This window comes from Ictalurus punctatus, chromosome 14 (genome assembly GCF_001660625.3).
Source record: "Ictalurus punctatus breed USDA103 chromosome 14, Coco_2.0, whole genome shotgun sequence".
In the NCBI taxonomy this organism is placed as follows: Eukaryota; Metazoa; Chordata; class Actinopteri; order Siluriformes; family Ictaluridae; genus Ictalurus; species Ictalurus punctatus.
The window spans coordinates 5,767,067-5,791,844 of NC_030429.2; the positions used below are offsets into that span (position 1 = coordinate 5,767,067).

The 24,778-nt window shown below is 39.9% G+C and overlaps 1 protein-coding gene across 3 annotated transcripts in view; it reads left to right on the forward strand.

Annotated features, from left to right (window-relative positions):
- ppp3cb (protein phosphatase 3, catalytic subunit, beta isozyme) overlaps positions 1 to 24,778 on the forward strand; it is a 65,954-nt gene that overhangs the window by 37,650 nt on the left and 3,526 nt on the right. For 2 of the 3 annotated variants that reach the window (XM_017484927.3, XM_017484928.3), the window contains exons 6-13: positions 1,953 to 2,092; positions 13,753 to 13,830; positions 16,315 to 16,409; positions 16,600 to 16,725; positions 17,706 to 17,783; positions 18,369 to 18,453; positions 21,967 to 22,064; positions 22,403 to 22,450. In XM_017484927.3, coding sequence (XP_017340416.1) covers positions 1,953 to 2,092; positions 13,753 to 13,830; positions 16,315 to 16,409; positions 16,600 to 16,725; positions 17,706 to 17,783; positions 18,369 to 18,453; positions 21,967 to 22,064; positions 22,403 to 22,450 — 748 coding nt within the window. The remainder of the gene's footprint in view (positions 1 to 1,952; positions 2,093 to 13,752; positions 13,831 to 16,314; positions 16,410 to 16,599; positions 16,726 to 17,705; positions 17,784 to 18,368; positions 18,454 to 21,966; positions 22,065 to 22,402; positions 22,451 to 24,778) is intronic. The other variant, XM_017484929.3, reaches the window with a different exon arrangement.

Genomic DNA, 24,778 nt, shown 5'->3' on the forward strand with positions numbered 1-24,778 from the left:
TTGTCGTCATTCCACACAAGAGACATCATCTTTACACACAGCACGAAATCCATGTGTCTTCCCGCCCTCTTTTGATTGACAGGATATAATCGGCCCTGACCATCGGATGTTTTTAAACTATTGGCCGATGGCATGAAAAATTGCCTTTATTGGCCGATATATCGGTGCATCTCTAATATTTATTCTCCTTGATACGTGATATCTTCACTTGCTCAGACAGGGCCATCCAAAGACAAAACGCGGCCCGTGGACAGATTGCAATTTTTTCTTTCACCCGAAGGTGGCAGCAGACTGTCTTAACACGCATAGCTAAGTTGCCTTGTTTTCTCTGACTACACCTACAAATTTATTTACTGAATGATATTTAGTCACGGCTACGGACAAAATAAATCAATTTCAGAAGAGCTGGAGACAAAAATACCTTTTCATCGAGAGCCGTATCAAATGTGTGACTCTTGTGTGTCAAGAGACTGTTGAGGTAATTAAGGAATTTCATATTATGAAATATTACGAAACAGCAGTTGGCAGCAGTTGGAAGCTGTCCTGGCAGAAGAACGTTTTTATCAATGATTCCCACTAATAAGCATGGAAACCTGTCATAAATTCTTGAAAGAACCCTTAATTAAAGTGGACGGTGTCGTTTATCTCAAAAAGAAACACAAATGTACGAATATCATCTCGTGTCTTACGACTGCAGCTGTCACGTGATACCCTGCTACAGTTATTCCACTGAAGTTAAACTCACTGTACTGGAGCTTTAAAATAATATTGTTGGTGACTCTGGTATTTTGATCTGGTCTAATCTGGCTCCCTTTGAAAAAAAGTTCGGACGCCTCTGTGCGGAAGGTGCGTTCACACATGCAGCGACCGGAGACCGTTTGTCGATTTGCGGCGACATGAGCAACAGCGACCCTTTGTGACTAGACGTGGGCGTGTCCAGCGACGAGACAGAGCTGAGAATAGTTTCACTTTATGCAAATTTGGAGCGACTTGGTGCAGTTCCTACAGTACCAATGGGAGCGATGACAGTAGAGCACATGTGATGCGTAGCCTCCTGTGCTCGCTAACTTTTATTTTGCTTTAAACACACTAAGGCCGCAAGATAAGCTAATTGGCGCTTGCGGTTTTGCTTTCGCCGCAGATAGATGACCGCGACAGCAAAGAGCACACACTGCTTCTCCTTCATCCAGCAGGATATGATGCGCATATATAAAATACTGTCCACTGGTGACTTTTATATACAAACACTCTCCATCCAGAACGTTTCATTTTTAGCAGCAAGAAAACTGGTTTGTTGGCAAAAGTGGAATGCTAGTTGCGCCACGCAATGATAAATGTTACTATGGCAACCAGTAGTCGGAACGCATATTAGCGACTTCATAGTACAATGACTGGCAACCTACCTTAAGATATCATTTTTTGTAGTGCAGGTGTAAGCAGAGTTCCTTTAAATCTCCTTTAAAATCCAGGATTAAATCTGTTTGAACCCCTTTAAAGGTCCAGACTTAATAGATAATGAATAATTCATAGTAGTTAATACATTTAAAAAACAAAACAAAAAACAAGCATCTTGGATGTTACTATACCTGTGTGTGTGTGTGTGTGTGTGTGTGTGTGTGTGTGTGTGTGTGTGTTTGTGTTTGTGTGTATTTTATGTTAGTCTTGGTATGATAATGTAAGAGGTATGAAAAATTAATACCCCCCCCCCTCTCTCTCTGTCTCTCTCTCTCTCTCTCTCTCTCTGTGTGTGTGTCTCTCTGTCTTTGTCTCTCTGTCTTTGTCTCTCTCTGTCTGTCTCTCTGTCTCTCTCTGTCTGTCTCTCTCTCTGTCTCTTTGTCTCTCTCTCTCTCTGTCTCTCTCTCTGTCTGTCTCTTTGTCTCTCTGTCTGTCTCTCTCTCTCTGTGTGTCTCTCTCTCTCTCTCTGTCTGTCTCTCTCTGTTTCTGTGCTCCAGCTGGACCGGTTTAAAGAGCCTCCAGCCTTTGGTCCCATGTGTGATCTTCTGTGGTCGGATCCACTAGAGGACTTTGGCAATGAGAAGTCGCAGGAGTATTTCAGCCACAACACTGTCCGCGGCTGCTCGTACTTCTACAGGTACCCGTCTGCGTGTGCATGCGTGTGTGTGTGTGTGCGTGTGTGTGTGTGAGAGAGAGCAAGAGAGAGCGAGAGAGACATGAACGAAAGGAGGGTCACACTTAACCCAGGTGTACTCTAAAGGATTTGAAGACAGATGTTTTCCCTAATTTTCCTTTTCCAGAACATTTACATGATCCAAAATAAAAATCCAGTGCCTGAGCAAGAAGGGGAAGCATTTTTCTCAACTGACATTGAGAAAGCACTCGAGGAAATACTGTGTTGAGGAAACACAAGCTCCATTAAATCATGTATCATGTGAAAATGACTACAGCGTGTGTATAAAGATAGAACCAAGTCCAGATAGATGCAGCACCCCCAGCTCCAGCGCTGTTTGTGCTTTGATAATGGGCTTGTTCGGATTTCCTGAAGATTTGGGATTTTGTTGTTTTTCAGGGCATGTACTCTGCACTGCCCTCCACTAATATTGGCACCCTTAGTAAATATGAGCAAAGAAGGCTGTGAAAAATGATCTTTATCGTTTAACCTTCACCAAAATACTTTGTTAAATATAGATGTGCAACAATCCGTGTATGATTCGTTCTTTTCATATTCACTTAAGAAGCAAATATCAGAAAATGGGGGAAAAAAATGGCTTGTTATTTTATTATTCATTTACAAGTTGTTTTCCATTCTTTCAGTCTCATTCTCAAGTTAAAAATCAGAAATTAGAAAATGGGTCTAATGTCAGGTTTCATTTGAACATCTTATTTTTTTTCGGTTGGCTACGACCACAAAGGTTCTTCAAGTGTTGTGCTGGAAAAAAGGTCTTTGTTTGCTGAAGCACATGGAGAGTTTCGTGGTATTTAAGGGAGCCGAACGTGTAACCCTCAGAGAGGACTGAAGAAACATTAACTGCAGTTAAACCAGACACTCTTTTTTCAAATCAGGGATTTAAACAGGTTAAAATAGCCTCCAGGCTCAATTATATTGACAGATCTTGTGACTTTGAACAGCAATTACTGTAAAATTCTACAGTAAGATCAGTTGATCATAATTGTGAGCTAGTGAGTGTTGAAATATGTTTTAGTAGACGTTTTAAATATATTTTTATTATCGCGTCTCTTTAAACTTGATCAAGTTTTATAGGATTGTAAAGGATTATTTTAAAAACGTTTACCCTGTATATAACTGTGCTTTCAGGAACCGGTTAATGTTTCTGCAGCCCTCTCTGAGGGTTACACCTCAAATGAATAACAAAATAATAAGCCATTTTTTCATTTTCAGATATTTGGTTCTTAATTGAATATGAAACGAACGAATGATACACAGATTTGCAACAATGTAGGTACCCTTTTAGTCAATACTTTGTGCTACCTCCCTTTGGCAAGATAACAGCTCTTAAGAGTTGTTCTCCTATAATGCCTGATGAGGTTGGAGAATACATGGTGAGGGATCTGAGACTGTTCCTCCATACAGAATCTCTCCAGATCCTTCACATTTCGAGGTCCACGCTGCTGGACTCTCCTCTTCAGTTCACCCCACAGGTTTTCTATGGGGTTCAGGTCAGGGGACTGGGATGGTCAGGGCAGGACCTTGATTTTGTGGTCAGTAAACCACTTTTGTGTTGATTTTGATGTATGTTTTGGATCACTGTCCTGCTGGAAGATCCAACCACGGCCCATTTTAAGTTTTCTGGCAGAGGCAGTCAGGCTTTCATTTAATATCTGTTGATATTTGATATTTTGAGTCAATGATGCCATGTATCCTAACAAAATGTCCAGGTCCACTGGCAGAAAAACAGCCCCAAAACATTAAAGATCCACCACCATATTTAACCGTGGACATGAGGTACTTTTCCATATGGCTACCTCTCTGTGTGCACCAAAACCACCTCTGGTGTTTATTACCAAAAAGCTCTATTCTGGTTTCATCTGACCATAGACCCCGATCCCATTTGAAGTTCCAGTAGTGTCTGGCAAACTGAAGACGCTTGAGTTTGTTTTTGGATGAGAGTAGAGGCTTTTTTCTTGAAACCCTTCCAGACAACTTGTGGTGATGTAGGTGACTTCAGCTTGTAGTTTTGGAGACTTTCTGACCCCAAGACGCAACTAACTTCTGCAATTCTCCAGCTGTGATACGTGGAGACTCCAGCTGTGATACGTGGCCACTCGAACCATCCTCTTCACAGTGCGTTGAGACGATATAGACACACGTCCAAATCCAGCTTGATTCATAATACTTCTTAATTATTGCCCTGATGGTGGAAATGGGCATTTTCAATGCTTGTGCTATTTTCTTATAGCCACGCCCCATTTTGTGAAGCTCAACAACCTTTTGCCGCACATCACAGCTATCTCCCTTGGTCTTACCCATTGTTATGAATGACTAAGGGAATTTGGCCTGTGTGTTACCTCATATTTATACCCCTGTGAAACAGGAAGTCATGTTTGAACAATTTCCTGTTCCTAGTCACCCAGGTGAGCTAAACAAATGTAAAATATCAATGGGAATATACTTCAAATATATTTTTCTCATATGAATTCATAGGGGGTGCCAATAATTGTTGGTTGCACACCTATATTTAACAAAGAGATTTGCTCATATTTACCAAAGGTGCCACTATTAGTGGAGGGCGCTGTATGTGTGTGATACGACATGTCTGCTAAATCGGTGAAAGAAAAGAAATCCTGTAAGAAGTATAGAAAGTATAGCATCAAGTATAGAAAACGGTTTGTTCTTATGGATGACATTTACACACCCAGTTCTTCTATGAGTTACATACAGAATAAAAAAAACTTCAAGACGTACCGTTATAAGAAAATAATCTGCAATGGCGTGGTGTCTGACTGCTGATTACTTTCCAATACCAGAAGGTTTTATTCCTCTTGTACCACAGCGATGCGCGGGTGATTAATATAAACCTGATTTGAATTATAGCCGTGAATGCCATCATAGCTGCTGCTTAATCAACACCTCCTATCTAATCAGATTAGAGCATTCAGCAGCCCTGTGGTATAAAAGCCTTTTAAATGCTTTATGCTTAACTAAGTTTTAGCTTCACCAGAAGCAAGGGTGTAAACAAACCATTTTAAACTGACGTGTTAATGACCATGGCTCTTGTTTCCTTTTGCAAACCTCGGCGTGTGAATTTTCCGACAGAAACACAGCCCCGGTCATGCTTGCGTTGGAATATTCAGTTGGTGTGTGTGTGTGTGTGTGTGTGTGTGTGTGTGTGTGTGCACGAAGCTGTGTGCTCTGGGCAATTAGGTGTAGTGTGAAAATGAGCCTGCGTCTGTAATTGGAATTGTAAAGCAGCCCGAACAGCGGTCAGGCTCAGCAAAACACAAGAATTCCCACGGTCCTCTGGGAAATCGGGCGATCTGCTGTTACTATGACAACTAGCTGCTACTGACGAGAGTGAGAGAAAGAGTGCGAAGCGAGAGAAATAAATATATAAATAAACAAAAGCAATAGAGATGGATTTGCTTTCTCTCCTCTCATGAAATCCGACATCAATGAGAGGAGAACGGGGTAGATGGAGATGCGGTGTGTGTGTGTGTGTGTGTGTGTGTGTGATGAGTTACACAAATAGTCTGGACCACATTATTGTGAGAGATAATGTTTATAAGAGTGGCCTGTGTTCTGTTATTCCATTTTCCTATGTCTTTTGGGGGGAAAAAAAGTCCATCACAGTGTCTCATGGCAGTGATTTATAAACTCAATCGTCATTAAAAAAAAAAAAAAAAAAAAAAACAAGTCTGGACAGTAGACACTGAAATGATCGGATTTTATAAATCAGAGCTTGATTTTGCAAAGAAATGTACACTGTACATGTGTTAAATGTGTAAGGAGGAGCTAGCGGTGTGTCGTTCAAGAAGGAGTCGACTCTTTTCCCTGAATGTTTATATATATATAATATATAATATATATATGAGCAGTTTTTTCTTCTTCTTCCTCTTCTTTGCTGTTACTATATACGTGCAGACCAGACTTTATCCTGGTCAGAGTTGCAGTGAGGTTTAATATTGCTTTAATTGAATCAAACATAGTTATTAACATACAGTATTCGGTTGAATTCAGTGGGTGTAGCATGCTGTGCGATGAGGCAAGGACGCAAGTGTGTTGTTTATGTAGGGCGAGCATCATCATCATCATCATCATCATCATCATCATCGTTCTTCCATGCAAGAGTCAGACGACAGGCCGGCAACAACAAATAAACATAATCTATATTCCATAAATGAGAAAACACACAGAAACACGGAAAACTAGGAAACCCGAACAAGACACAGACGTGAAGACACAAACGCACACTAACGATGCACGAGACCTCGTCAAGAGACAAAGACACAGGAGGTTATAAATACACAACTAATCAAGGGAATGAACTGAGAACATGAGGGTGTAATCGGGGAACATACCAGTCACAAGGCAGGGGTGGAGTGTGCAAAAATAAACGCACATGTTCATTGTAAACGAAACAAAAAAAAATATAGAGCAGCGCTTATGGTGAGCATGTCACACACTGAAAGAGGAATTTGTGTGATTCTTGCGGCCAAAAATGTGTGATTCTGCTGGGGAGGGTTGGTTTTTTTTTTCAAAATTTGCGATGCAACTTGAGTTTTTTGCGCTTTTTTTTTTTTGGCGGAAAACTACTTGCATCGGCGAAATTGCAGTTGCACAAAATAGTTTCACACGGTCTTTCGCAGTGATGTTTGTTAGTAAATGAGACCTTTTAGCTGTATCCATACTCACCGCATGTGAATCGAAGAGCTTTGGCTGAATGCGTGTTGTGATGATGTCACATGACGCATCTTGGCCCAAATCTCCAATGATTTTGAAGGATCGCAAGTTCCTCCGAATATTGCTTGATCTCGCGTTAATTTCTGCGATCGCAAAAATGCCAAAATCCTGGAAGGACTGCTTAATAACTGGAAAAGAAGTCCCATAATTAAGCAATATCACATGAGCAAGAGTGCAGGTATACTGAATATCGGAATCGTGATACTGAGTATAACGACACGATTGCGAGTGCGGTATTGCTTTTATACAACAGATCTATAAACAAGAAAATTGATATCGATTAAGTGACATTTTGGACACAATATGACCAATTAGTGTTTATTCTTACTCCGTGAACAAAAATAGATCCCGGAGCCAACAGTACAACGATGCGTACATTCCCGTTAAAAGCGCATCCGGTGAAATCGGCTTCACTTCTTTCTTTTCATTTTCTTAATTTAAGCCAGAAGTTATTTTTCTGAAAACAGTATGGTTTGCCATGTCCGCTGATGATGTCACTAACACTACTGTAGTAACGGTTTCAGTGGGACTATTGCTAGAACTGGAATTTTAGAGTGATACACACACTGAAATCTCCTAGTGCACTTATGGGAAATCATTTATTCTGATATTTTGAGATACTGGATTTGATTACTGGTAATCAAAACAAGATCAAAACAGCAAAGGAAAAAAAGGCTTGAAATATTTCACTTTATCCGTAATGAACCTAGAGTACACGAAAGTTCCACGCTGTGAATTAAATTACGGAGGGAAAAAATGTACTTTTCCACGAAATTCAAATTTTTCATGATGCGCCCGTATGTGCCAAAATATAAGGCAATGTTTATAAGCTTTTTTTTTTTTTTTTTTTTTTTTTTTTTTTTTAGGTCTAAACATGGTTTAAAAACTACAAAAAAAAAAACAAAAAACAAAACAAAAAAAAAAACCGGAAGTCCACCACCAGGTGACGTAATACTTTTCCCAACGGGTGATCACTCCTGATTGGTCAGAGCACCGGAAAAGAGAAAAAGACGCATACATGGAAGTACACGGCTAAAGTATTCGCATTTTATTGTATTTTAGTCTTAAAATTAAATCATTTTAGTGTGATTCAGGTCTATCTTCTGTAAAAACTCATAAACGGCTCATAAAGAAATGCTTGTATAATCTCTCCTACATCTATATATATATATATATATATATATATATATATATATATATATATATATATATATATATATATATATATATAGGTTTTTTTTTCACCTACAATCACTACATTCGTTCATTCGCATTTTTAAGAAGCTTCAATTATTGTTCTTATTTGTAGGATATAAGTATATCAGGGTCATATTATCATATTTCACCAGCTGTTTCAAATGTTCCTTCTCTAGTTATTTATTCATGTATAAAACGTGAGATATCGTCTTCAATCCAGGGCTAGCGCCAATTACTGTATGTGCTGAGATCTGATTACGTCTTCCCATCATCCAGCCCTGTGTCATACAGAAAAAGACACCAAAATATTCTAGTGGACTTTAAACTCCAACGAAAATGGATAAATAATATGAAGTTATTTATTAAAACAGTTTTGGGAAGAAGAAAAAAAAAAAACGAGGTGATTTTTGAGCAGTAGTTTTCCCACCGAGCTCAGAGTGAGTGAGAGAGAGAGAGAGAGAGAGAGAGAAAAGCGGTGGAGCGGGGAAGAAAAAAAAAACGAGCGCTCTGTGTGATATTTCCATCTGCTCATTTTGTTATTGCGACGTTTCTGTTTTCTGTATTAATAAACTGCTTTAGCGGCAGCTGGAGGACGTAGAGCCAGGGATCCCTTTCAGTTTACTAGAGTTGAGAGAGAAAGTTTGCGTAAAGACCCCAAAGTTTGTCACAGCATCACGATAAACGTGCGAGAATGGTGATTTTAACGTAGGCAGTGGATGTGGGTTTTTTTGTTTGTTTCTTTGTTTGTTTGTTTTTTAAAGACAAAAGACACTTCTCAAATCAGATCAGTCACATGAAATTGACACATGTGGTTTTTAGACACATTTACATGTTATGTTTTGTCAGTCCCGCCAGGATTTCACGGAAATCGAGCAAACGCCGCAATATTCGGAGGAACTTGCGGGGTTTTTTTTTTTCAAAAGTGCCGTAGATTTTCCGCAGACATCGAGTCGTTCAGTCAAAGCCCTCATCGATTCACGTGCGCCGAACATGAGTACAGCTAAAAGGTCACATTTTCTGGGCCAACAAACATCACTGCGGAAAACCGTGCCAAACAACTCCGTGTGATTGCAATTTTTACAATGCAAGTAGTTTTTCGCCAAAAAAAACCCAAAAAACACACAAAATAAACCCCTCTGCAAGTTGCATCGCAAATTTCAAAAGAAAAAAGGATCAAAACGCAGCAAAATTTGGCATTTTTGACCCCAACAGTCACAAAAAACCTCAATCTGATTTTATACGTTTTGCACGTGTATTGTGTTTGTTAGTGCATGTGTTTTTTGTTTTCACGTGATTCATTTATTTTGACACATGATGTGAAGTGTTTAGGAACTTTACTAATGAGTTAACGTTCAGTTTCGGGACATAACACGTTAAAATGCACTTTTATACTGTACGTTCATTCTTCACGTGATCACATATTACTCGTGTCGAAATGTACAGTGTCGGGGGAGGAGTATTCTTAATATGTACACTCTTGGGCAATATATTAAGCTTTTAATGGTCTTGACAACAAATCATTGGTCAGGAAATGAGCAAGAATGAAACAGATGCACTCCTGAGAGCTGCGGTGTCTCCACTCAGTCGTTTAGTGGTATGTCATGGGGTGGCTGTGGTTCAGGTGGTAGAGCGGGTTGTCCACTAATCGTAGGGTTGGCGGTTCGATTCCCGCGTGACTCCACATGCCGAAGTGTCCTTGGGCGAGACCCCCAAGTTGCTCCCGATGGCAAGTTAGCGCCTTGCATGGCAGCTCTGTTACCATTGGTGTGTGAATGAGAACCAGTGTAAAGTGCTTTGGATAAAAGCGTGCCATTTACCATTTATCTCAGTGGGTTAGATGTTGGCTTAGTGACCAGGATATCGTGAGTTCAAATCCCAGCGCTGCTACTGTTGGGCCCTTGAGCAAGGCTCTTATCCATCAACTTCTCAGTTGTGTAAATGAGATCCTGATAAGAGCGTCTGCTTGAATGATCAAAGTGGACCGTTTGGGTAGAAGCTATAAACAAGGGAAATTACGTAAAGCTAAAATCATCATGATGGTTAAAATGTTTCATGTAAAATTCAAACTAACTCATGTCTGGGTGTGCAGTATTTTCCAAAAATATATTCTGGGATTTTTTTTTTTTTTTTTTAAAGATTAGTTTTAAGGAATAATAAAAAAAAAATCATGCATGGAAACACCAACACCACTGTGAATAAAATCTCCAAAAAGGCACATAAAAGATGCATATTAAGTGCACATTTGAGGCGTATCATTTGTTTTTATCGGATAAGACCTGCGCATAAGCTACGATGGAAACACGTTTACTGAATATATTCTTCAATGTGCCTCAAAAAACGTGAATAAATTCATGTGACTTATGCCTCAGAGAATCATGTGAGAGTAAATGTAAAAACGTTTGAAAAATCGGTTTCATGCGATATTCCAGGTTAAATCCACAGCTTGGATGGAAACATAGCTGATGATGGAATGATGACAGTGAAATACAGTGCATGAAGGAATTATATTAAGTACGTTGGTTATTTTTCACTGAAGAGAAAACGCGATATGAGATGATTGTAGTTCTGTATTGTCTTTATGTCACGAATCCATCCATCCATCCATCTTCTATACCGCTTTATCCTTTTCAGGGTGACAGGGAACCTGGAGCCTATCCCAGGGAGCATCGGGCACAAGGCGGGGTACACCCTGGACAGGGTGCCAATCCATCACAGGGCACAGTCACACACACATTCACACACCCATTCATACACTACGGACACTTTAGACACGCCAGTCAGCCCATCATGCATGTCTTTGGACTGGGGGAGGAAACTGGAGTACCCGGAGGAAACCCCCGCAGCACGGGGAGAACATGCAAACTCCGCACACACAGGGCCACGGTCATGTTACAAATGAAAAGCCATAATATCTTGTTCTCCTGGTGCATATGCTTCTTCTCAGTATAAGTGACTCTTTACACATTTCAGTTTGATCGGGATGTTAGCTGACCTGTCTGTGAGATGTTCTCAGGACATGTTCTATACAGGGACAGGATTTCTGAAGGCTTTAAATGTTAAATCCTCAGCAGGGATGGACAGGAAGATGGATTTCTTCCAGTCTGTTGTGCTTATCAGATTCTGCTGAAGATTCACTCAAGTTGGATTTCATTCTCACCTATTTTTAGTGGCTATTATACCGACGCTTCAGAGCTTCGGAGGGTTTGTGTTACATGGTATGTGTGTCAGTGGGGGTACAGATGTGTTGCAAAGGTGTTTGAGTCGTGTTTGGAACCGGCTCAGTGCTGCCATCCTGTGGCTGTTAGAGAGGATAAACAGAATATAATGGTGTCAGAGAGAGGAGTCACTCTCATTTAAAACAGGATGCTAACTGCTTGAATCTCTCTCTTTCTTTCTCTTTCTCTCTCTCTCTCTCTCTCTCTCTCTCTCTCTCTCTCTCTCTATCTGTCTGTACTATATACACCTCTCCCTCCATTTCTGTCTCTCTGTCTCTATCGGTCTCCTTTTCTCTGTCTCTGCCGTTCTCTCTGCATCGCTATCTGTCTCCACCTCTTTTACACACTTTCTCTCTTTCTCTCTGTATTTCTATCACTTTCTTTCTATATACCATACACCTATATCTGCCTGTCTCTCTCTTTCTCTCTTTCTCCATCTCTCTATCCTTCTCTCTTCATCTTTTTCTCTCTGTTTCTTTATCTCACGCTCTCTATTTCTCTGTATCTCTCTTCCTTGTATATACTTTATACCTCTGTACCTCTCTATATTTCACTCTCTCTCTGTGTGTCTCTCTCTCTGACACTCTACCTCTTCCTTTATACTGTATATTTCTACATCTCTCGCTCTCTCTCTCTCTCTCTCTCTCTCTCTCTCTCTCTCTCTCTATATATATATATATATATATATATATATATATATATAATATTTATATATTTCTCTGTGTCTCTCTCTGTTTTTAATTTATATACTTTATACCTCTGTACCTCTCTGTATCTCCATCTCTCTCTCTGTCTCTTTCTCTGACACTCTACCTCTTCCTTTCTACCGTATATTTCTATATGCCCCCCCATCTCTCTCTCTCGCTCTCTCTCTCTGTCTCTTTCTGTGACACTCTATCTCGTCCTGTCTTTCACTCTCTTTCTCTCTCTAACACACACAATATTTATATATACTATATGCCTCTCTCTCTCTCTCCCTCCCTCTCTCCCTCTCTCTCTCACACACACACACACACACACACTATTTATATATACTATATGCCTCTCTCCCTCTCTCTCTCTCTCTCTTTCTCTCTCTCCCTCTCTCTCTCTCTCTCTCTCACACACACACTATTTATATATACTATATGCCTCTCTCTCTCTCTCTCTCTCTCTCTCTCTCTCTCTCTCTCTCTCTCTCTCACACACACACACATTATTTATATATACTATATGCCTCTCTCTCTCTCTCTCTCTCTCTCACACACACACACACTATATATATACTATATTCCTCCCTCTCTCTCTCTCTCTCTCTCTCTCTCTCTCTCTCTCTCTCTCTCTCTCTCACACACACACACTATTTATATATACTATATGCCTCTCTCTCTCTCTCTCACACACAAACACACACACACTATATATATACTATATGCCTCTCTCTCTCTCTCTCTCTCTCTCTCTCACACACTATTTATATATACTATATGCCTCTCTCTCTCTCTCTCTCTCTCTCTATCTCTCTCTCTCTCCCTCTCTCTCTCTCTCTCTCACACACACACACACACTATTTATATATACTATATGCCTCTCTCTCTCTCTCTCTCTCTCTCTCGCTCACACACACACACATTATTTATATACACTATATGCCTCCCTCTCTCTCTCTCTCTCTCTCTCTCTCTCTCTCTCACACACACACACACACAATTTATATATACTATATGCCTCTCTCTCTCTCTCTCTCTCTCTCTCTCTCTCTCTCTCTCACACACACACACACACACATTATTTATATATACTATATGCCTCTCTCTCTCACTCTCTCTCTCTCTCACACACACACACACACACACACTATATATATACTATATGCCTCTCTCTCTCTCTCTCTCTCTCTCTCTCTCTCTCACACACACACACACACACACACACACACACACACACACACACACACACACACACAAGTCCAAGTTAAGAGTGTGCTTTATTGACATGACTGATTTAACAATGTTGCAAAAGCAAATGAATATAAAAGTTATATAGGCAATAGAACAACAATAATGAATAAAATAACACTAAATATCAATAAACATTAATTAAATTAACAGATGTATTACAGTAAGATATGCAGTATTGAATGAATTGATATACATTGCATAGATATTTAATTATATAATAACATAATTTTATCATAGACAGTATTAGGATCGTATTGGATTTCTTATATGATGAAGAGTGAATTTGAACGTAGCCGCCAGTCACACACTTCCTTCATGTTCCCCTAAGACACAGCTCAGTCTGTGCTCAGTGCTCAGGGAGGTGAAGTTTGGGATAATGGCAGTGAATTTCTGGTAATATTCCTGTCTGATGTGGTTATATTTTGGACAGATCCAACTGAAATGCAGTTCTGAAATGTGCTCGCTCTCTCTCTCTCTCTCTCTCTCTCTCTCTCTCTCTCTCTCTCTCTCTTTGTGTGTACAGCTATCCTGCGGTGTGTGAGTTTCTACAGACTAATAACCTGCTCTCAGTGATCAGAGCCCACGAGGCGCAGGACGCAGGGTAAGCGGAACCGTTTACAACCTCTCACATGAGAACCACATCACTAAATTCACTTAAAATAAACCGCAGCATCACTGCAGCATCAGTAAAACTCCCCAAAGGTAAAACTCCACAACAGTAAAACTCCACCTGACTTTAATGTGGAACCACATCACCGCACATCACTCCACACAGGGCTGTACTGTGGAAATAACCAGGTGTGAAATACGTCACAGCTGCACACACGTGTCAGAGTCAGAGGAACGCTTGAAACATACTTCATCCATACATAAATTAGCAGCCAGAAGATTTTTATTTAGTTACTTACTTATTTATTTTTACAGATACCCGGACACTGGTTAAGTGGTTAATCATGAGCTCTCATATTCGACACGATATACAAGATGTAATCTTCAAGCCAGAAGTCGATTATTTTCCGATAACAGCACATTTTTATTGCTATTATTTATTTATCAAAGAACAACATTGTACTTTTTATCCATTTATCGTAAACATTTGATGTAAAGCCGTTACTATAGAAAGAATGACCCGTTAGAAAGATCACGTTAACCTAAACCTGTGATTTCACACTAAATTTAGTTTTATATTCGATTTACACCGTATATTTGAACTTACTGAGACGGATAACACTTAAAAGAACCCCACGTTGATCCCGATGGCAAGTTAGCGCCTTGCATGGCAGCTCTGCTACCATTGGTGTGTGAGTGTGTGTGAATGGGTGAATGAGACGCAGTGTAAAGCGCTTTGGATAAACGTGCTATATAAGTGCAGACCATTTACCAGTAATATTGCAATGCAACGATAGAGTGAGTGAGAGTGAAATCTGGGTGTCGAGCACTGAGGGGCGGGGCGTGGTGGCATATATTTTCAGTATTTTTTCTCTTTCGGCAAAAAAACTGAAAATGCCGTTTACGGCGGCTGAAATTTAGGTGCATCCCTGATTCGACCAGTGTGTTTTTCTCCATGGTTAAAACAAAAACCGTAGCACTTACACGGATGAACAATTTCAGCAGGATTACTATCGAATTTTCCCTCAACACTCAACACTGAAACATGTTCTACCTGCTCTGCATTTTAACACACAGCGCTGCTTAGAGTAAACAGCACATGTTGGTAGATGTTTATATGTGAATTTCACACCTATCGCTATTTTCTCGTATATATTTTGACTCGTATGAATCCCCTATTAACAGAATCCCCCTAAAATAATTCTATCAGTCATTAGGATGACTAAAACTAACACTGTGCTTGTGGTGACATTTGTGTAGGGGAATAACGGCTGGGTGGAGACAAAACCGCAAATCTCACTGTCACTGAAGCAAACTACACTCATGCAGAAGTTCTGTCTAGCTTTCTGGATTAATCCTTATAGAGGAAGGTTCTGTGTAGAATAGAAGGTTTCTCATTCAGAAAAAAAAACAAGTTCCTATTAAAAATTTTTTAGAGAATCATTAACTATTCAAAAGAAAACAAAAATCCATATATTTATCTATCCATCCATCTCTACCAGTCTGCTTAATATTCATCCATCTATTTATCCATTCATCCATTATTCTCGAACAGATTGCTTTAATATGCCTCCATCCAACCTCCACCAGTCTGATCATGCATCCATCTGTCCATCTTATTGTACTAACCAACTCTCTGTCCATCCATTTATCTACCTCTACCAGTCTGCTTACTTTCCATTCCTCTATTCATCCATCCATCCATCCACTTATTCATCCTTCTCTATAAGTCTCTGTCCATTCCTCTCTTCCAATCTACTATACAACCATCCATCCATCAATCTGTCCATCAGTCGTCCTTTACCAGCCTGCTCTATCATTCCATTTATCTTCCTCCACCAGTCTGCTTACTTTCCATACCTCCATTCATCCATCTATTTATTCATCCTTCTCTACAAGTCTCACTCCATTCTTTTCTACCAATCTATCATCCATCCATCCATCCATTCATCTGTCCATCAATCTTCCTTTCCTTGCCTACTCTATCACTCCATTTATCCTCCTCCACCGGTCTGCTTCCTATCCATCCACCAATCCATCATCCATCGCTACACACCTACTCACTATTCTTCCCACTCTCTATCTATGCACCATCTATTTATCTATCTGTCTATCCACCTTAACCAGCCTGCTTACTATCAACACATCCATCCATCCATCCATCCAGCTATTTGTTGATCCTCCTCTACGAGCCTGCTTAATATCCCTCCACCATCCAAACTTATCACCACCCTTTATGCTCCTCTACCAGTCTGTTTACTATCCACCCATCCAGCCATCCATCTGTCCGTCCATTCATCCATCCCTCTGTACCAGCCTGCTCTGCATTTCTTCCATAATCCATCTATTATGCCTCCTCCAGAATAGGACCTTCTTCTTTTCATTATTGTTGTAATTATTATTATTATTATTAGTAGTAGTAGTAGTAGTAGTAGTAGTATTATCACCTCTCCTGTGTTTTTGCATCTTTTTGCAGTTATCGGATGTACAGAAAAAGCCAGACGACAGGCTTCCCCTCTCTCATCACTATCTTCTCCGCTCCCAATTACCTGGACGTGTATAATAATAAAGGTCGGTCACTTCTTTGGTGTGCTAATGGCCCACTCTGCTTTTGAAGCCCTTGCACTTCTGTCAGTAACAGTAACACGGCTGGCTAACGGTTTAGCATTAGCATTGGATGCATATCTCTGTGTACAGGCTGTGTGTTTGCGGACAGAGACTGATGCGTGGCATTATTAATGATTATTTTCCGTTTGTGCAGCTGCTGTGCTAAAATACGAGAACAATGTGATGAACATACGTCAGTTTAACTGCTCGCCACACCCTTACTGGCTGCCTAACTTCATGGACGTGTTCACCTGGTCCCTGCCCTTCGTAGGAGAGAAAGGTATGACAGGAATTACAGCCGTCAGCTTCTGTCACAGCCCATATTGAACATACAGCAGTTGTTTATTTCACCTGAACATCTTCAACAGACGTCACTAGTACAGATCAACTCTTAAGTGTATTGAAAGAGGTGCTGTGGTATTAATACAGCATCAATTGGCGAAATAGCACCGGACTCATTAAACACCTCAGAAATATTTTAATATAAATATTTTTGGTGTGTTTCAGGGTGGAGTTTTCATCATTTATCTAGAGAAATCCAAATTAGTCAAGTCGTTTTATCCTGTTATTATTACACATTTCATCAGCCAGAATAATGTTTTATCCAAATATTTCAGACATTATTAGACCTACAACAACAGCGCGATTATGAAATAACGTTTCAGTGTAAGTTATTTATTTGCTTGTTTGCTTCACAATTAAAGTGGTGCTTGAAAGTTTGTGAACCCTTTAAACATTTCTGGATACCTGCATGAATAGGACCTAAAACATCATCAGAGATCCTCAAAGTATCATTTTCCTCAATAAATAAGTGACCAAGTATAATATTTTTGTCTCGTTTGTTTACTTGGGTTCTCTTTATCTACTTTTAGGACTTGTGTGAAAAATCTGATCATATTTATGCAGATATCAGTACGGAAATTTCTAAAGGGTTCACAAACTTTCAAGCACCACCGCCTGTATTTTATATTTATTTTAAAATGGGCCAGAATATTGAGGATCACTGTTGTTATATTGTACTTGTAGAATTATTCTATTCATAATTATGTCATTATTATATCTATAAATATGTCCTGTATGTATTTTTACATAGTTTAATGAACGCATTATTGAGTATTATTTTAGAAATCCTGCAACAACTACAAATTGCACCTTTAATTTTGTGGACAGACAGACAGACAGACAGATAGATAGATTGGACACAGTTCTGGAGTCTTTTGTCTTTCACTCTGTGACCTTCCCCCTTTGACCTCTCCACAGTGACTGAGATGTTGGTGAACGTCCTTAGCATCTGTTCAGATGATGAACTCATGAATGATGGCGATGAGATCTATGATGGTGAGGACAAACCCCAGATTTTAGCTTCACTAGACTCCCAAAAGTTTGTGGACACCTGACCATAACACCCATATGTGCTTTTTGAACATTTTGTGTGGCTGTGGGGATCTGTGCTCATTCATCTCCAAGAGCATTAGTGAGATCAGGCACTGATGTCAGGTGAGGAGACCTGGCACACAGTCAGCGTTCCAATTCAGCCCGAAGGTGTTCAGTGGGGTTGAGATCAGGTCGAGTTCTTTCACTCCAACTTTCGTACACCGTGTCTTCATGGAGCTCGCTTTGTGCACAAGGGCACTGTCCAGTGAAGGGAAATTGTAACGCTACAACATATATAGACATCCTGTACAATTGTATGTTCAAAACTTTGTGGAAACAGTTTGGAGAAGAACCACACATGGATGTCATGGTCAGGTGTCCACATATTTTTGACCATGTATTATGTCCTAAATAAGATCTGATTGAGTTAGAGAGAGCAAGCTACAATAAATACAAACACCTACACCTGGCTAAGTTTGAGCAAGCTACGAGAAGACACTTCCGTGCATTTCTCACTTGTTTCGTTACTCAGTGTGTTTTTTCTTTCAGCAAATGCTGCAGCCGCGCGTAAGGAGGTCATCAAGAACAAAATCCGTGCCATCGGCAAAATGGCCAAAATGTTCTCAGTCTTACGGTGAGTACAGAGTGGGTGAAAGCTGGCTTATACTTCTGTACTGAAGTGTTTTTTTTATCATGAGACGTAGGGGATTATGGGAAAGAACAGTAAGCAGAAACGTACCTTGGAAAGTTCTGACACGCACACCTCCAAATTCCTATCAGTACCTTGTGGATATCTGTGGTGCTGTGATTCAAACAGCTTTCAGATGAACGCTGATTGGTCGGGGCAGGGAGGTGTGTCTAGTGACAAGTAATGAGACACCCACGTCTGCGAGTTTTATCCAGAGTAGTACTGCCAAAAACTCACTGAGAAAAACGTAGGTAGCGTTATGTAAGTATATACACACAGAAACTCTACACAGACAATAACCCGAGCTTAGGGTCGAACCAGAGACCCTGGAGGCAGCGATGCTACCCACTGCACCACTCTATAATGTAGTTGCTGCGTCCATATTCTCCTAATTATACTATGCACTACACAAAAAAGTACATACTTTTGAGCATGTAGCAAAAGAGTATGCAAGCACTGGGACATGCTAACACATCACGTAACGGAAGAGAACGCTGTTGCCTAGTTACGCACACCGTCACCGTAAATACACTCCTCGTTGCATTTCAGCTTTCCTTCATTCATTATTTCTTATATAATTTATACTATATAATTTCATTTACCATTCCCTTAGTTTATTTATATTTATATTTAGTGCTTAACAATTTAGTTCTTAGATTTAAATACTGAAGACGCATCACCGACATTACACTCGTGTTTGTAGGTCGAATTCGGCAAAGCAAACAGTCACAAAGCTCCTCCTCCCTCATGCAAGGACTTGTGGGCAATATTAGCTAAAAAAAAGTGTCCACGGATCCACACTTTGAAAATCTACCGGAAGTAGTAGACCATCCTGGTACTTTTGGGATTCTCATTTCAACATACTACCATTTGGGACACACTCATTCTAATCTCGGATACTGTTTATGATGGATAGTAGGCGAATTGGGATGCAGCAAGTGTTTAAGTTCATGTTAATTTACTAGCTAGGGTTTAAGTTCATGTTACTTAGCTAGCTAGTGTTTAAGTTCATGTTATTTAGCTAGCTACAGTAGTGTTTAAGTTCATGTTACTTAGCTAGCTAGTGTTTAAGTTCATGTTACTTAGCTAGCTAGTGTTTAAGTTCATGTTATTTAGCTAGCTACAGTAGTGTTTAAGTTCACGTTATTTAGCTAGCTACAGTAGTGTTTAAGTTCATGTTACTTAGCTAACTAGTGTTTAAGTTCATGTTACTTAACTAGCTAGTGTTTAAGTTCATGTTACTTAACTAGCTAGTGTTTAAGTTCATGTCACTTAGCTAGCTAGTGTTTAAGTTCATGTTACTTAACTAGCTAGTGTTTAAGTTCATGTTATTTAGCTAGCTACAGTAGTGTTTAAGTTCATGTTACTTAGCTAGCTACAGTAGTGTTTAAGTTCATGTTACTTAGCTAGCTACAGTAGTGTTTAAGTTCATGTTACTTAGCTAGCTACAGTAGTGTTTAAGTTCATGTTACTTAGCTGGCTACTGTTGTGTTGTGGTAGTTAACATAAACATTAGGTGAAAGTTTCTTAATAAAAAAAAAACAGAGACTATGCAGTGGGCGGGGCTTGTTATATATACCCTGTTAGTAATAATATACAATGTCCATTCTCGTCTTTGACATCTGATATACAACAACGTTTTGGGGCTACTGTTAAAAAAAATTCAAATACCAGATTCCGAGACTAATATAGTGAGAAAGAAAAGTAGTAATATTTGATGTTAGGAGAAAAAAAGCGGTGATATATCGAGAACAAAGTTGTAATATTTCAAGAAAAATGTCTTAAAGTTTCTAATACTAATAATAATCTGGTGTTCATGTGCCAGATGAAAACATATTTCTTTATTTGTAAAACAAATGCTAAAGTCTAACTTCACCAAATCCTTAACAACACACACACACACACAGACACACACACACACACACACACACACACACACACACACACACACATTACTCTGATAGGTTTCATTTTGTCATAGTATTATACCTTTATTCTCAAAATATTGAGCTTTTTCTCTCAGAATGTTATAACCTAATTCTAAAAGTATTGTCATTTTTTTTCTCTCATATCAGATATTGCAACATTTTTGTTTCTTATAATATCAGCTATTCTGGCTTTTTTCTTCTTCTTGAAATATTATTGTCAAAATACAAATTTTTAAACAGTGGCCCTAAAACGCAGTACTTGTCCACTTCTTCTCAGTTGCAGAAAAATGTGACTTTCATTAACTTTTCCATTTTTTCTGTCTTCTAGTTATGGGATTTGATTTGTGCCAAAAGTATTGAACGTAATGTTTTAAAAAAAATATACAATGAGAGAGAGAGAGAAAAAAACACTCTGAAACTGAAACTCGGTGGCAGTAATGGTCTTCACATAAACAGCATTCTTTATTAACAGTTTTCTAAGCTTCTTTTTTGCTGAATGCTCTGACAGAGTTTTCATTTACTCGCCATTTACGTTTGCCATTTAGGCACAAGTATCACAGCGATTTAATGATAATAATATTATCATTATCAGTGATTATTAGCGATTTAATGATAATGACTTTATTGGTCACATATACATTAGAGCCCAGTGAAATTCTTTTGTCGTCGCATACCCCAGCATGTTAGGAATTGGGCTCAGAGCGCAGGGCCAGACATGATATAGCGCCCCTGGAGCAGAGAGGGTTAAGGGCCTTGCTCAAGTGCCTAACAGTGACAGCTTGGCAGTGCTGAGGCTTGAACCCCTGACCTTCCGATCAGTAACCCATCAAGCCAACACTGCCCCTTTGTGGGTGTGGGTGGGGCTTAACAGCGATTTACTCTCATTGGCTAGTGAGATTTATATTGACAGCTCAAGGGTCCGGCTCAGGAGAAGGAGGATGATTACACTGATGAAGATGACATGGCTCCGTGCCACTGAGAGCTCATCTCGAAAAAAATACTCGTGTAAGACTTCCCAAACCTCAAATATTAATTACGAACTAATATACTGACTAAGTAAGTTTCCACTACAAAGTACAAACATTATTATAACTATACAGAAAACCGCATCTCTACTTCCAGGTCAGGGAGGTGTCCAACCAAATCTCACTAGCCAATGAGAGTAAATCGCTGTTATGCCCCGCCAACACTCGAGCATAAATGAAAACACTGGCAGCGCATTCATAAACCACGATTAGCAAAAACGAAGCTTAGAAAACTGTTAACAAAGAACGCTGTTTATTTGAAGACCATGTTACATTTTTGCCTCTGATTTGACTGTTTACAGTTTCGGAGTGTTTTTCTTCATTCTCTTCGTTTCTCAAAGATTACTCGATATTACATGCATGTATAAAAGTAGTCTTTATTGTACACACAACGTCTTCATGTGTTCCCAAATCCTCAGACGCAGAAGTATAACCCAGGCCTGTGTATGTGTGTGTGTGTGTGTGTGAGAGAGATCTAACCACTGTGGTTTTTCTCCCGGCCGCAGTGAGGAGAGTGAGAATGTGTTGACTCTGAAGGGTCTGACCCCGACCGGCATGCTGCCCAGTGGAGTTCTTTCTGGAGGAAAACAGACTTTACAGAGCGGTGAGCAAAAACAAAAGCCAACAACAACACCACTTGCGTTTTTCTCTTCCACTTTCTCACATTTTCTCTTTCTCCCTAATGTTATGTATGTTTTTTTTTTGTTTTGTTTTGTTCTTGTTACTGAACAACTCTATACATCCATACTGTACTACTAACCGGCTAGCGGTGCTATCTGGCTAACGCTAACCGCTAACTCCTCAGCCTCGGTGGCGGACTCATGGCGGCTCGTGCTGATTGCATGGCTGCCACAATAACGCTCCTCCTTTCACTCCTCCTCTCTCTGTCTCTCCGTCTGTGTGTCTCTCCGTCTCTCCGTGTGTCTGTCTGTGCTTTCTCAGCTACCATCGAGGCCATTGAAGCCATCGAGGGGGTTGAGGACGGAGAAGGTAATCACCAGCCGGCCTCGCTATCTGTGCTGCTCAGAGGTTACATAGCCACCGGTAGTGTGCACTAGCTAGCTTGCTAGTCTGCTAGCTAACATAGTTCATGGTGGCTATGAAAGGTCAGGGGCTGCGTCATCAAAAATGCATATATTGTGATAGTTAGCTATTTGGGAAATATTTGTATGAATAATATACCTGAATGTCCTGTTCAGACATATACTACATTTTAGTTTTTAGCTATTAAGAAAACCGTTGTCCAGCCCCACCCTGCCTCACAACTGCCGCCTCTGTGATTGGTCCCTTGTGGGCAGGTGACCTGCCGGGATCATGTGACCTCTCTGCGACTGGGGCATTCCAGACCTAAGAAACACAGGAAAACAAAAAATTAAACAAACAAAAAAAAAAAGTACAGATATTCATTCTTAAAAAAAAAAATTATCTGTCAATGCTGTGTTGTGAATGCATCCCCTGTAGAGCAGCGTATCACATCATCTCTGCCATGTTTCCATCAGAATAGAGCAGAGTGGATTAGACAGCTTAAATATTTGTAATTGATCCCGGTGTGGTTTTCTAATGGAAACATTGGTGTTTGTGTGAGTTCCTTGTGATTCAGAATGTAATTTCTTTAAAAAGAGGTGCGTGAATCAGTAACTTCCTCTTCAGCTGCTTTCAGCTGTCACAGATTTTCATATTGTGGTGTGGGGGTGTGTTTTCAGTGAGCTTTACCAAGCAGAATGAAAGTGTGAATGAGTGGATGGTACGAGTGTGTGAGCTTTCTTGTCACTGTAGTACACTCATATTTTTGTGTCAACAAAATTTACAGATAGATGCTAATTAGTGATGCTAATGATTCCAGTTTCTGATGCTCACTTAATAATGTAAGAACTACATACCCGTTATCAACGCACAGGTCTAAACCATTCCTTCTTACCTACTCTTCTCTATAATCCCTTATTATTTCCTCCAATTATTATTATTATTCCTGTTATTCCTATATTATTCCTCCAATATTTAAATTTTTGATTAAAAAAAAAAACTTTAATCACTAAATTCTGATTTCCTCAAATGTGGCAGAGTATTAAAGAAAGAGTGGGTGGGGTATTAAAGAAATAGTGGGCGGGGTATTAAAGAAATAGTGGGCAGGGTATTAAAAAAGATTGGGTGGGGTATGAAAGAAAGATAATGAGTTTTTATTGATCACATATACACAGTGAAATTCTTTTGTCGTCACATACCCCAGCATGTTAGGAAGCTGGGGTCAGAGTGTAAGGTCAGCCATGATACAGCGCCCCTGGGGCAGAGAGAGTTAAGGGCCTTGTTCAAGGGCCCAACAGTGGTAGCCTGGCAGTGCTGGGGCTTGAACCCTGACCTTCTGATCAGTAACCCAGAGCCTTAACCACCAAGCCACCACTGCCCAAAAGAAAGATTGGGTGGGGTATTGAAGAAAGAATGGGCGGAGTATCGAAGAAAGTGTGGGCGGAGTATGAAAGAAATAGTGGGTGTAGTATGAAAGAAAGAGTGGGCAGCTTATGAAAGAAATAGTGGGTGGGGTATTAAAGAAAGTGTGGGTGGGTTATTAAAGAAATATTGGGTGGGTTATTAAAGAAAGAGTTGGTGGGGTATTAAAGAAAGCTTAGGCGGGGTATTAAAGAAAGTGTGGGTGGGTTATTAAAGAAAGATTAGGCAGGGTATTAAAGAAAGTGTGGGCGGGGTATTAAAGAAAGATTAGGCGGGGTATTAAAGACAGAGTGGGCGGGGTATTAAAGAAAGATTAGGCGGGGTATTAAAGACATTATGGGCGGGGTATTAAAGAAAGATTAGGCAGGGTATTAAAGAAAGTGTGGGCGGGGTATTAAAGAAAGATTAGGCGGGGTATTAAAGACAGAGTGGGCGGGGTATTAAAGAAAGATTAGGCGGGGTATTAAAGACATTATGGGCGGGGTATTAAAGAAAGATTAGGCAGGGTATTAAAGACAGTATGGGTGGGGTATTAAAGAAAGATTAGGCAGGGTATTAAAGACAGTATGGGCGGGGTACGTTTCTTTTTAATTGATCTATTAAAATGTCCTCCAGTCGGTAGCAGCCGTGTGTGTGTGTGTGTGTGTGTGTGTGTGTGTGTGTGTGTGTGTGTGTGTGTGTGATGTACAACACAAAACAGTGTTTAAACAGAGCCATGATTCTATATTCTTTGTCTTTCCCTCTCTCTTCTTTCTCTCTCTTGTCTCTCCCTCTGTCCTTTTGTCACTCTTTCGGTCTCATTCTCTTTTCTACATCTCCCTTCATTTTTTTTGGATTCTTTCATCTCTCTGTCTTCTCTCTTACTCTTCTCCT